The sequence below is a fragment of the Zonotrichia albicollis genome, chromosome 1, assembly GCF_047830755.1.
Source record: "Zonotrichia albicollis isolate bZonAlb1 chromosome 1, bZonAlb1.hap1, whole genome shotgun sequence".
NCBI lineage: Eukaryota > Metazoa > Chordata > Aves > Passeriformes > Passerellidae > Zonotrichia > Zonotrichia albicollis.
The window spans coordinates 111,995,914-112,009,272 of record NC_133819.1 but is presented as its reverse complement, the minus strand read 5'-3'; the positions used below and the strand labels follow the sequence as shown (position 1 = coordinate 112,009,272).

At 37.5% G+C, this 13,359-nt stretch overlaps 1 protein-coding gene across 5 annotated transcripts in view; it reads left to right on the top strand.

Annotated features, from left to right (window-relative positions):
• Positions 1-13,359, top strand: part of NOL4 (nucleolar protein 4) — a 187,580-nt gene that overhangs the window by 126,759 nt on the left and 47,462 nt on the right. For 4 of the 5 annotated variants that reach the window (XM_074550574.1, XM_074550570.1, XM_074550583.1 and 1 more), the window contains 2 exons: positions 12,169-12,348; positions 13,084-13,275. In XM_074550574.1, coding sequence (XP_074406675.1) covers positions 12,169-12,348; positions 13,084-13,275 — 372 coding nt within the window. The remainder of the gene's footprint in view (positions 1-12,168; positions 12,349-13,083; positions 13,276-13,359) is intronic. The other variant, XM_074550577.1, reaches the window with a different exon arrangement.

The window sequence follows — 13,359 nt, the reverse complement described above, 5'->3', positions numbered from 1 at the left end:
AATGTATACTGATGTTTGTATAAGCTGGAAAGTCTTGTACCATCTTGGGCAGGTAAAGACTTACAAGGACAGTTTTTGGTTTCTTCAGGAGGATACCATGAAAGCTACCACCCAATAGATATATTTAATAATATTTGCAGGGATTTAGGGGGCTATCATGACCTGTCTGACTCTTCAGGGGAAGAGCATTTGCTCTTAACACAACTGTGTTGTTTGCTGGAGTTGGCTGCCTAAGTAGTTTGAGCAGTAATTGTTGAGCAGCCTCCTCTGGGAGTCAGGTTTAATGCTTTTCATAATATTGTCCTCCATTCTCCACCCCCAAAATGTCAGACCATGTCTTTAACAGAAGCACAGTCAGCATAGATTTAGAATGGAAAGATTCTTTTGTTGTTTCTGTTTCTTCCTGGTCTTTTTGCATGAGTCTTAAGGATACACTGAACTGCAGAGCTAATAGGCAGAAACTGCCTTTATAAGGAATTCTCCTGCAACATTCTCATGATTGCTGTCCTGTGATAACCTCAAGCAATGTCTCTGGCTTACTCTTATGATAAATGTTTTATTTATCCTTCCCTAAACAGGGAGAGTCAAATTAGATGCCTTTCTTACAAGATTTACTTGATTTACGAGATGCATTTCTTTAAGATTTATTTGTGGTAGATAAGTAGGGAACTAATCAGTAATCTATTCCATCAGCCTCAGCTGCAGACATCTCAGCTGCTCCTCTCTTACTCAGACTATTGCAGACTGAGAGCAGGCCTCCCCCTTGACTCAGGAGCCCTGCCTTCATCTGTCCCTTCCTGATTGGTCTCAAGTTCCAAATCTTCCCACCTGATCCTTAAGCAATAATTAGCGCCTTTAACCTCTGTCTCTCAGGGCTACTCACTGGGATAATCCAGCTGATTTACCTCCAGTGAATTTTTTAAAGCTTGCTAAACATTGCTGCTATAAGTAGATAGAGGTAAAAGGCCAAAAGGAAAAGCAAGAACAAGCATTCTCAAATTGTACCCTGTACTTCTCACTAGGTAATATGCTCCTCTCTTGCGTATGCAAAAAAATTGTGTTGTGCTGCTGTTGTGTTCCTTGCTTCCCCCTAGAAAAATCAATCTTTAATATGTCATCTTATTACCATGATCAGTTGTAAATGGCTATTCAGTACTGTACAGATTCTTTTGGGTTGCATTTCCGTTATTTATCAATTGGTTTGCTTTTTTTCCTGAGTCTGTCTCTCAGTATGTTGCTGTTACTGGGGGTTTTTTTGTTGTTTTTTCCTTCAAGCTGTGCTTCTGAGGAAGTGCTTCTCTTGGTCAGAAGAGAAAGAGTGACAGGACTGTCTCCTCTCACCTATTCTGGCATAGGATTGTGGTGACTGAGCAACACAAACTGTAGGAGGGAGGGCCTAAAATTCTCCTAAATGATGGAGACAGATGAGTGAAGTTCCCTTCTCCACTGCTTCCACCAATTGATATTAATCTCCTTCCCAATTATTTGTACTTATGCCATGCTCAGACTGGAAAAGAGAAAGGTGTGAGAAATTATGAAATGTCATTATGCAGGAACAAACTAGGAAGAGGAAATCAGCTCAGGGAAGAACTTATGATGAGTTCAGAAAGAGCACACCAAGGAAAGTCCATTGTTAAATTTTTCCTCTCATCCCAATCATCACTTCTAGTTCCTCGTTATATCCAACTTTTGTTGTGTGCACTGTGTTCTCCCTTCTCATATGAGCTGGGATACAAAATGCTGCATGTCCTTCTGTATTAGAAAATACAGGTGCACAGCTCAGCATATAACGACGTGTTTAATAAGTCCAGCTGCTGCATGGCCTTAGGCAGACATTATAGGGAGTTGCTGAGTTCCTGGATGTCAAATTGCACTCTTTTGCCAGTCTTGACAAGGATGGGACAGAGGTACCATTTGTCTCCATTTCTTTCTTTCTCTTTACCTATTGAAAACAAGTGATCCTCTTGTCTGCTGTTCTTACAGCACACAAACCCTGCAGTGATGTTGTGTTATTATTTCTGCATCTGCCTCTGCTGTCAGTCTCTAGAAATGTCTTTTGAAACTTTGTACAGCCTGGAAGCCTCTTGTGCACTTTCCATCTCTAGCTTTTCTAGGATACAACAGAAACAGGGGAACAAGGTGAGTGTCAACAACCAAAAATCAGTCTTTTATTCTGGATTCCTGATATAATTCAAGCTCTTTCATTTGTGAATGTATTTGGCCCTTGGGAACTTTTTGTTGCATTAAAGGAGTAGAAAACTGCCATGATAAGAACTGTGAGGAAGAAAAAGACAGTGAATTAAAGGGGCAGGTACAAAATCTACATTCTCTGTGGTCATAGTATGCTTAGCAAGACTTCTCCTGTAGTCATAGATTCAAAGGGTGTTTTTTATAAATAAACACATAGTTTCCAAATAAACACATAGTTTCCAAGTGTATATTCTTGCTTTGGGGCTTGAGGAGATAGCCCTATATTTTGTAGAATCATGGAATGATTTGGCTTGATCAAGGAACCTTGACCTTTGGAAGGAACCTTGAAGATCATCTACTTTCAACTCCCCTGCTGCGGACCTGAGCATCTTTCACTTGACCAGTCAGAACCGCATCATTCCTGGCCTTGAACAATTCCAGGGATGGGGAATACACAACTTCTCTGGGAAGCATCTTCCAGTGCCTCACCAGCCTCACAGAACTTTTACCCAATACTAATCTCATCCTAATTTCTTTCAGTTTGAAGCCATTTCCCCTTGTCCCGTCACTACGTGCCCTTGTAAATAGGGCACGTTTTTCTCCATCTTTCTTGTAGGGTGCCTTCAGGTATAGGAAGGCCACAAGTGGGTCACCCCAAAGCCTTCTCTTTTCTGGGTTGAAAAACCCCAATTTTCTCGTCTTTCCTTGTATGAGAAGTGCTCCATCCCAGTGATTAACTTGGTGCCCTCTTCTGGACTCGCTTCAACAGGTCTATGTCTTCTTGGGATTGAAGAGGAAAACAGGTTATTGAACTGTTTTGATGTCACAGCTTAAATTCATGGCAAGAGGAAGCAGAGAGAAATTTAGGGAGAAAGAAATGAAGGGAATAGCATCAGAGACAAGAGAAGAAATCAAGAAAAGACTGAAGTAAAAAGGAACTAAAGGCATAATGACTTCAAAGATAAAGAATGAAAAGATTTAGGAGTAAGCTGCATGGGAAAAAACAGCTGAAACTGAACCAAAGGGCATGAATATAAAGAATAGCACAGAAGAGGGAAAAAAAGATTATGACAGCTTTCTAGTTAATTGTAGATGTCTGACAAGTGGCCTATGACTAAACCAGTGAATTGCATGTGCTCTGTATTCCCTTTATTCCTCACTGTTAAAGTGAGGAAAGGGATTCTTCTTATGTTTTCCAGCAGCAATATGCTCAAGATTAAAACAGCATCCACTGATGCTGTGTTGACAAGAAACCCTGCTCCTCTGTATTTATGGCAACATTATTTCCCTACATCCAGACATCCATAAGAAATTAAAATCATAGAAATAAAACAATAAGCTTAGCACATTTAAGCTACTGCTCAAGAAATTCTATCAGTCCTGTATCTTCTGGTTTTTGCTGACATTAGCTTCTTACCTAAGTAAGACTTCAGAGGACATTGCAGTATTGAGTAACTACTTCTGTTTTGAAAGCTGGCAGCAGTTTGAGATATTTTCAAACAGTATAGGGAGCACTGTTGGTGTGTAAGTTGGATCTTTAATGGATAGACAGGGTTTTGTCAGGGATTCTTCCGTTTCCTCTCTGGAGAGTTGGAGCTTGCCTGTTTTATCCTTGTTGACATGTTTATATTTTAAACCTCTGTCAGTTAGATTAGGACAGGCTGCAAAGAGGGGAGCAAGAGTCTTGGGACCTACCTTGTAAATGTCATTGTGATATTCAGGTCTTAAAAATGTTCTCCATTTTAGTGGCTTCCTGAATGTGTTGCATGCATTTGAGGTTTCATTCTCAATTTAAATAGAATGAGAAGAAATTAATAGTCCAGTGTTTTTACAAAATGTTTTGTAGCTCTTACCAGCCAGTTGTCTAACAATTAACCAAAGAATTGCTGGTCAAAAATGCCCATTACTTTCCTGTAATGTGAACCTTAGTCACTGAAATATATTCCTTAAGAAAAATGTTCACTAATCCTCATATAAACTGCTGCTATTTCATTTAAAAAGGAAAATAAACTCCCCCAAACCCTGACAAAGGGAAAACTGTGGTATCTGGATAAAAACTGTAAAGAGTTTTGGCAAAAGGCCAAAATTTCACCAAAACTTGAAAATGACAATTTTCCAATAGAAGTTTTAGGTTAATGGATTTTGCCACAAGCACAAAAACTATGTGGGGCTCTCTCAGGCTCTTGGCTTCACTGAGCTATGACACTACCTGCAAAGTGGGCTATTATTGTCCTTGGAAACTCACTGATGAAGTGTTCCTGACTTTGATAATAAAGTAAGGTTGTTGTTTTCTTTTTCTTATTTTGCAATGTAAGATCTTTAAAGAGTGTAAATTAATTCAGATGTTCTGGTTTGATTTTGGGTGCACTATAGAAAAGGTTTAAATAATCTGTTGGCACACAGTTTGCAGAAATCCAGAATTTTGTGATGAAGCTTTCCTATGTGGCAACCTATGTTTCTCAAATTCTCAGAAACTCTGTCAGATTCTTTTAGAGCTTCAAAATAGCACTGTATGATGCCAAAAATAATCTTTTATTTGAGTCTGTCACCATTTCAGTTTGACTTTTCAACTCCCACAAAGGACATAATATTTTTTTCAAAGACACAGCAGCCATATTTTGCAATATGACTACTTATTGGTGATTGTATTAATATGTTCTTTTAGTATTTGGTTGAAAATGCCTGTCTTCCTACATCAGTTACAGGAGTTCTTAAAGTTCATTAATCAAACAACTTTGTAAAATAAAAGCTATTTAGTAGCTAAGAAGCAGCCAAGTCGCCTGCTCTGTTGAATCAGCTCTGCTCTGGTACTCGCAATACTGGTGCACTAGGGTGATTTGGAGATACTTATTCTGATTCCCCCAAGAATTCTCCTCCTGTACAATGGCTGGGGAAGGAGCAGGAGCTTTCCTGGAGATGCCCAATCAGGTAATAAGAGATTGGTTGTGGAAAAATTAGAAAGAAGCTCTTTAAACTATAGCCTGTAAATACACTTTATTCTTCTACTTGAGTGAGAATTCTCAGTTGCCTCTCTGTTTTTACTCTCTATTTAATTTTTGAGGTTATTTCTATTAGGGTAAAGTGATTTATTTTGATGTTGGTCAATACAAGTGGGGAGAGGCCTAGGAGAGACTGTATTTTAGCTAAAAGGAGAAAATAGCATGAGAAAATATGTGTCTCAGATGGTCTTTCAATTATTTCTTAGCTTTCAATTATCCAAACTTCTATTTATCCAGATAAACCCACTGGAATGAAAGTGTCTGGGTAATTTATAGTTTTCTTATGACTAATAAATGTGCTTCTGTTGAGAGGAATATTATAAGCAAACACAATATAGCATAGATTGGAAAATTACTGAGAAAGGATGAGCAGATAGTCTTAGAAACAGTCAGTGTTCTCTCAGGGACTACTGTAAAAAAATGACTCTGGAGAGAAGATAATGCCAAGGATAATTTGGGAGCAAAACCTTTTTATTTCTTAGTTCCTGTTCTAAATAACTGAACAGTTTGTTTCTAGAAGTCACATTGTTAACACAGAGCAAAGAAAGAAGATCTTTTAATATTTCAGTTTAATACAAGTTTTGTGTAAAAAAAGTCCTTTACAACTTAACACTTCGCATGTAAGATAACACTTTTTTAGAGTGAAACCTATGAAACTCTAGCTTTCTGCTCTCCATTCTTCCCATAAAAATGATGTTGTCCTCATGCTCCAAATAGCAGAATTGCACACAAGGATGCCTTCCCATTATCAAGGGTGAAATTTTATAAAGGAGCTGGAAAGGCCAATTTTTGTGCAACAAGGGGAGCAAACTGGTCATAGTCAGTTGCAAAGATATGGGTAAGATGAAGAAATATGTGAGGATTTTATAAAAAGGAGGTTAATTGGATCTTGAAATAAATGGTGAGATTCTGGAATTGTATTTGGGAATTCAGTGTCTTCCCTGAAATGAGAAAAGAAGAGATGGACAGTAAAGTTCCACACATGTGACAATATGAATGTTTAAAGGGGCCATGAAAAAGGATAATAATAGTAAAGTCTGGAAGATAGAAAAGCATAGGATTTAAGAGAGGTTGTGGAAAGAAAATAGCTTATTAATGCAAAATAATAGAGACTTGGACTTCTATCCATAAAAGCTGATAGCAAATTCCTTAGGATAATAGCTGAACCTGGGTATTCAGTTATGCCTCCTGCCTTCTGTTTGAATACAGGAGGAAAATTAGGATTGTTTTTTAATGTTTTCCAGTATTTCAATAGCAAAAGAGCATGCATATGCCAGAAATATTTAATGTTTTCTAATGTGTTATTTATATTACAAGTATTAGAAATTTAATGAAAAAAATAAAACCAAAGTGAAACACAACTACCTCCTGTAGGCAAGTTCCCTGCTATATGGAGAACTCACAGTTTGCACAGGAATGAAGTGGAACTCTAACAATGCAATATTAATTTCAAATATATTTTTAAGGGAAAGTGATAGGACGTGAATTTTCCCTTAACCTTTTAGGCTTAACTTTAATTTTTTTTTATATGTCAAATAAAAGGCATGCTTCTCACTCATACCAGTTCACCAAAAGTTAGTTTTTATTAATTTTTCAAAAACTTTGTCATATGTAGAATCAGTTAAAAATGTAAATGTGAAAAAAATATTAAAACAATGTTCTAATTTAATTGATAATTTTGGAATAAAGCAATCAAATCCATTGTCATCAGAATGTTCTAATCCCTTTCTGTGTCATAGGAATAATTTCTATGAAAATATTTTTGCTACACAATAGCACATGGGAAAGTATACAGAAAAGCACACATAATTTGCAAGACTAGTTGCTGAAATTGTAGGTTTTTGTGTATTCAGTGGCAGAGAGGGAAATACTGAAATGTAGGAAAAAGAAGAAAGGGCTGATGTACAATGGGGAACAAGCAGAATTCTGTCAGCTTTAGAATAGGGTTTTATGTATTCATTAAACAGATTTAGTAACTTTTACCAGTGTTGAGGCAGATTTCTAGAAGAGAATCATGCAGAGCCAGTAAAGTGCTTTCATCTCTGCCTGCCCCCTAACCCCTTTCCTTTCCATGCAGCATGGAGACCTCTGCTGCTGTCTTGCCAGCTCTTCAAACATTCAAGTGTCTCTTGCTCACAGGAGTTCTGTGGTTTGTGAGTGTCTGATGTAACTAACTGAAAGAATTGCACACTACTCAAATTGATGTAAAAGTCTCTATCTAAATGTAAATGTAAAATGTAATGTAAATGTGAAAAATGAGGCTTCATTTAAAAAAAAAAATTGCCACACTTCCATCAGAAGCATTTTTCCCTGAAAAGGTGGTGTCTTTTGTTCCATGTTGGCATTTTTAAAGTCACAAAGACATGATTGTTCCAGTTTTTGGTCATTTCAAATAGTCACCCTCAGTAATTAGCTTTCTATCACTGAATTAGTTTTGGTTGGGTAATCAAGTACATCTTTGTACACTCACCAGGGTAGCCAAGAGTCTCTGCTGGGAGAAGCTTCCTGCAGTGAGTTCATGTGGTGTCATCCTCCAAACCCTGTCCAATGGCCATACACCAGTGTTGAACCCCAGCAGGCATTGAAGCACTTTGGTAGACTTTATATTTTCAAATGTTACAGATTACTTCTGCTTTAGTCCTCATAAAATAACAGCACGATTTCTGTTGGCAACTGTGGGGTTTCTGCACTGCTGTCTTTGGCATCTTTGGGGTATTCTTCTGCAAATAAAGGGATAAGGTTTTTCTGCTGCAAGCATGGTATAAATTGATCAAAAAATAAAGAAATATATTTTTCATATAAAGGCATCAAATTTTAGGGTTTTTGGGAGTTGCTCTTTGAGAAGGTTTCAAATCAGATGGAAAATATCCATGAAAAACATGGGTTTCATAGCATAAATGAATTTATTGGGAAGACTGAGGGGAGGGGACGTGATAACAGTCCTTAGTTGTTGGAAAGTCTCATGAAGAGGGAAGAAAATGCTCTCTTCTCCCAAAACCACACCTTTCCTCCATTGCAATCTATGGTAGACACATGAAAAAGAAATACGCTTAATCCATTTATGAAAGTCAGAGGTTGGTCTTAAAAATGTTTTAATAGTTCTGAAGACAGTGAAACATTGGTGCAGGTTGTCTGGGGGATGCATGACATCTCTGGCACTGAAAGTCTTAAGATAAACACTGGGAAACAGTGGTCAGAAGTGACCATCTGACCTTGTTCTGGTGCAGCAGGATAAAGTAGGTGATACTGTGATGTCCTCCCAGGTCTCCTCTTCTATGATTTGACTTCAGGTGAATGTTGCTGCTGACTTATAATGTCTTAGAAAGAGGTTGGTATTTCATGTTATAACCTCCTAAAAACAGGTCCTTAGGCATGAACCTTTACTTTCATTTTGATAAAGCAGTACTGCCTAGTACTTATTACTGCAAGGAAGAAATAAAGATAATGAACTCTGAACCTTCAAGAAAGGGTAAGGACAAAATGGTCACAATATAAATAGCAGCATCTCAGTATTTTTAAGACTGCTGGATAATCATCTAAATGTTTGGGGAAGGAAATAATCTTGTCTTTAGCCTTGGCTAAGTTCTCACTGAATAATTTCTGATTGCTGTCACTTTTTTCTCCAACCCTCAGTTTTTAAGGACAAAGCATTCACCTGTGAAACATCTTACATTTACTAATGCTTCCACTCTACCAAAATGTAATCTTTCATTGCTATCAACAAAGATGTGTATGCTTCCCTCCATGCTCATACTTTTGTGTCAGCACAAAGGTTTTTGCTTTCAGGTGGTGAACTGAAACCAAGAACTGACTCTTGTCTTAAGCAGACTGGCAAATATTGGGAAAAAACAAATCTACAAACAAACAAGCAAAACCAAAACATTTTAACCAAGTTCAGTTCAGTTTAGTTTACTACAGGACTATAAAATGTATTTGTCAAAGTCTGTGGAGGAATCTGAATGAGCATGTTCCTGTCAGTCAAAGGTGGGAGCAGCCTTTTGAAAGGACAGTGCAAAACCTAAAATTGGGTATTGTGTATGAACTATGATCTGTCCTCTACTCTCCCACCCCTTGTTTAGCACTGCAGCTACTTAACAGAGTAGCAAAAGGAAATCTTATTGGCTTCTCACAACTGCTGAGTCAACACAAGTGAGAGACATCTCTTTCTTCTCTGAATCAGTATTCATCTGTGTAGAAATACAGAAAGGCAGAAATTTTGTTGTTAACTGAGCTTTTGCAAACTCAAAGTGAGCTTTTTTTCTTCCTCAGTTTGCTAATGAAACAGCTAGGAGAAAAACACCTCTTTTTCCTGGTACTGTACACAGTCTTCAAATTCACAGTGAATAAATATGTATTCCAACCATGCAACTTTCTCAGACTGTTTTTCCCCACACTTCATTTAAGATGCTAAAGTTGTTGTTTAAATAAAAATTTTAGAGAAGATGTTGGGCAGGGCTCTCTATGCAATACTTTCTTTAATAACTAAACAAAACAAAACAGAGCTGAAAACAAAAAAATCATCCCGACTGTTGCATTTTTAAAAGATATACTTAAGCCATTTTGACCTGAATTTGTTTCCTTCACAAAAGGAAACCTCAATGCTGGTGCATAATTTATGATCTTGGCTTCCAGCCGAAACATATGTACATACTGAAATCAGTTTTGCATCCGTTTAACTTTGTGCACACAAGTAGTCTAATTGGATTTAGTCTGATGAAATGACACATGTGAGATCAAGTGTCTGCACAACAAGGATTTCAGTTAGTAGGTTTCTTTAGGGCAGCAGCTTCTATGCTTTGTGTGGTGCCTAGCACATGAAATGGCTTTTTGATTATGTCAAAGCCTTCTGCATGCTATAGAGCTGTAGTGATGGGTGAAACAAAGAACTGCAGAAGAACAAGTCTTGCAGCATAGGTCAGATCTGCTACTGCATAGCACTGTACAAAAGTAGCAATTAACTCATTGTAACTTTCTTTTTTTAAAAAACATGTCTTTTGATAATCTCTTTAGGTTTAAGGGAAATGACTCTTTCCTTTGTTACAGGCTACCAGGCTCAGCTGTTGGCCTTCTGGTAGCCATTGGCCAGTTTAAACATTTTTGCTCACACATGCTAAACACTCTGATAAAACACAGCCATCACCTCCTTTAGGATGGAACCTGAACTTACCTGACTGGGCAGCAATGTAGATACTCTGCATCTTCACAAGACAAGCTATCAGTATATCAAGAACTGGAGTTTTGTTTTTTGCTGCTCTTGCAAGCCTTATCTTCCCATGCCATCTTGCATCTGCCATCTTTAACCCTGGCTAGTTCCTTGCCCCAGAAGAAGTGGTGCTGAGCTTGCTACTTGTTGAAGCTGTTTTTATCCCCAGGACAGCTCTTCTGGTTTGTTCTCATGTTTTCTCACTCTTCCTATATCTGCTGTAAGGGTCTAGGGAATGAAGAGTGATCCAGAGAGTGAAGAGATTCAGGGAAGGGGATGAGAGAGACTGCAAATTCTCATATTAGGAGCATTAGGGATTAAAAACTGGAACTCCAGGGGATGAGTACTGTGAGAATATAGTCTGGGAGGATATAGAAAAAAGGAAGGCTTGGAATATGAGTGCTGTTAAGGCAAGGCAAGTGACTCTAAAACACTCTGTACAGAGGATCAAAGATGGAAACGAAAACAGGAGAAGGAAAAAAAAGAAGCTGAAGTAAGACTATAAGGCAAAATAATATATCTTACGGATGAATGATTTTGTTTTTCCTTCCCTTCTACCTCACTGTCCAGATAAATTCTCTGACTGGTGAAATACCCTGAAATAAAGATAATTTTAGGAAGCTTGGAATGTGGTTCAAGGCTTGCCATTTGAAATGTATTTTTATTTGAAGGATTATGCTCCTGACTTTTGCTGACATTAAGGGAGGAGGCATCTAAAAAAAGTGTGTGTGTGTGAAATTTGTCATGTGGCACCTGATTCAGACTACAGAATGCTTTGAAGCAAGAGAGAAAAATATTGAAATATTACAGCATTAAGATATAGAAATAAAATTTTGCTCTGATTGACCTAAATGTGAATCTGATGACTCTGGTGAAGATACTGTCTGATATGTTTGTGTGGCTGGGGAAAAGCTTTGATCTTTAAGTTTTATGTTGTAGAATGTTAAGTTGTGGAAGGCTTTCTGTTACTGATGCTTTTTTATGGTCTGCAGTTTGAAGTGTATGCAGTAGGAACAGGCAGCTGAGGACTTGATATTGCAAGGGAAAATGCACTGTATTAACTTTTGGTAATTGGAAATTTTTTGGTCCTACAAGTGGATACACTTTATTGAGATGGTCATCTGTTTCATCCAACAAAATGAATTTCTGCTCAGGGGAAAGTTCTGAATGCTGGTTTTCAAAGAGGAAATGGTTTTATAACATGATTCTCAGAGAGCATTCAAAAGTAAACCTACATATCTCTAATTCATTCTGGGGTTTTGCAAGTGAAACTAAGACATAATCATATCCTTATTTTGAATAAATTTTTGCATCTCTTGATAATATTTAATATTCATTGGATGAATAACAGTATTTCCTACATGAATCCTCTTTGCCTTGAAATGTTTAAATTTTAATTCTTTGGAGTTTTGTTCAAATCAACTATCCTTTATTTACATTTTGATTAATACAAAAAAGTTAGTACTTATAAGAAACTTCTGTAGGTAGTACTTACACAAGGCTGTATGGCAAAGATTTCATATTAACTGTAGTTATCATGGGTAATTAATTTGTTAATAGATTTACTGAATTTGCAGTCAGTCACATTTTTTAAAGCACTGAAATTATTATAATTGTGCATTGTTTGCTCTTGGAAAGATTAGGAGTGCTTTCTGTTGAACAAAGTATAAAAAGAATTCATGGAATTCTTGAAATATTTACTGAGAATTTTTTGATAAGTAAGACCTTATTTTTGCTGAGAATTTTTGCAAGCATATTCTTTTTCTCTATTTTCAGTCCCCTGCACATAGCTATTCAAGCTATGACTCTGGCAAGAATGAGAGTGTAGGCAGAGGTGCTGAAGATCTGTCTCTGAATCGAGGAGATGAGGATGAGGATGACCATGATGAGCAAGAGGATCCTGAGAAGGTTAATGAATCAGATGGGGTAGAAGCTGAGCGACTGAAAGCTTTTAATGTAAGCCTTCTTGCACTCACCTTGTTTACTTCTTCTGTTCCCTTTGCATTGTTGTTTTTGGGTAAGTCTGACAAGGCACATTAATTTGCGGGATTTATTTCAATTATTATTTTAATGCACATTAAACTCTTGCCAACAGACGACAGATTTGCTGTGTTTCATTTAGAATTTTGAGGCAGAGTGCCATCTTTACCAGAGAGGAAAACAAAGCTTTGTTCTCTATGTGCATGTGTGACCATGTGTGTGGCTGTGTGGATGTGCATGTTCACCCATTGAATGGAAAGAGGCTGTAGCTAGTTTTGTCAGGAGACCATTCTGGTGGTCAGCTGTTCTCTATTGCTTTCTCAATGTATATAATTATGCATGAAAACACAAGCAATTGTTCAAACAAAGAAAAAAATGTGAGTCAGTTCAATAAAATGATTAGCAATCACAGCTTATTGTTAATAATGAAACTTAAGTAGTGCCTATTTTCACAGTCTGTTCTGGTTTATCTCACAAGTTCTGTATCCTATAGACTTTTCTTTTCTTGTCTATTTTTTAAAACCCAACCCACCCCCACCCCAAATAACCCTTTAAAGAACTGTTTGCTTTATATTTCTGGCTTCCCGTTACAAAGCTCTTCAGTGGATAGAAAACAAAAACTGTCTTCCTATCAGTAATCAAGCCAGGAAGCTAGGAAGAGAAGAGAGCTGCCCTCCAAACCCATCTCCTCTGTCTCCCTCTTGCCAACAGATGTTTGTCAGGCTGTTTGTAGATGAAAACTTGGACCGAATGGTCCCAATCTCTAAGCAGCCCAAAGAAAAGATCCAGGCTATCATTGACTCATGCAGGCGACAATTCCCTGAGTATCAAGAGCGTGCCAGAAAACGCATACGTACTTACCTCAAGTCCTGCAGGCGGATGAAAAGAAGTGGTTTTGAGATGGTGAGTTTTGACTTAAAACCCAGCCCTAGTTTCCATCAAAACCCCATATGTAAATCCATGGCACTATTTTGTTTTCATCTTAGC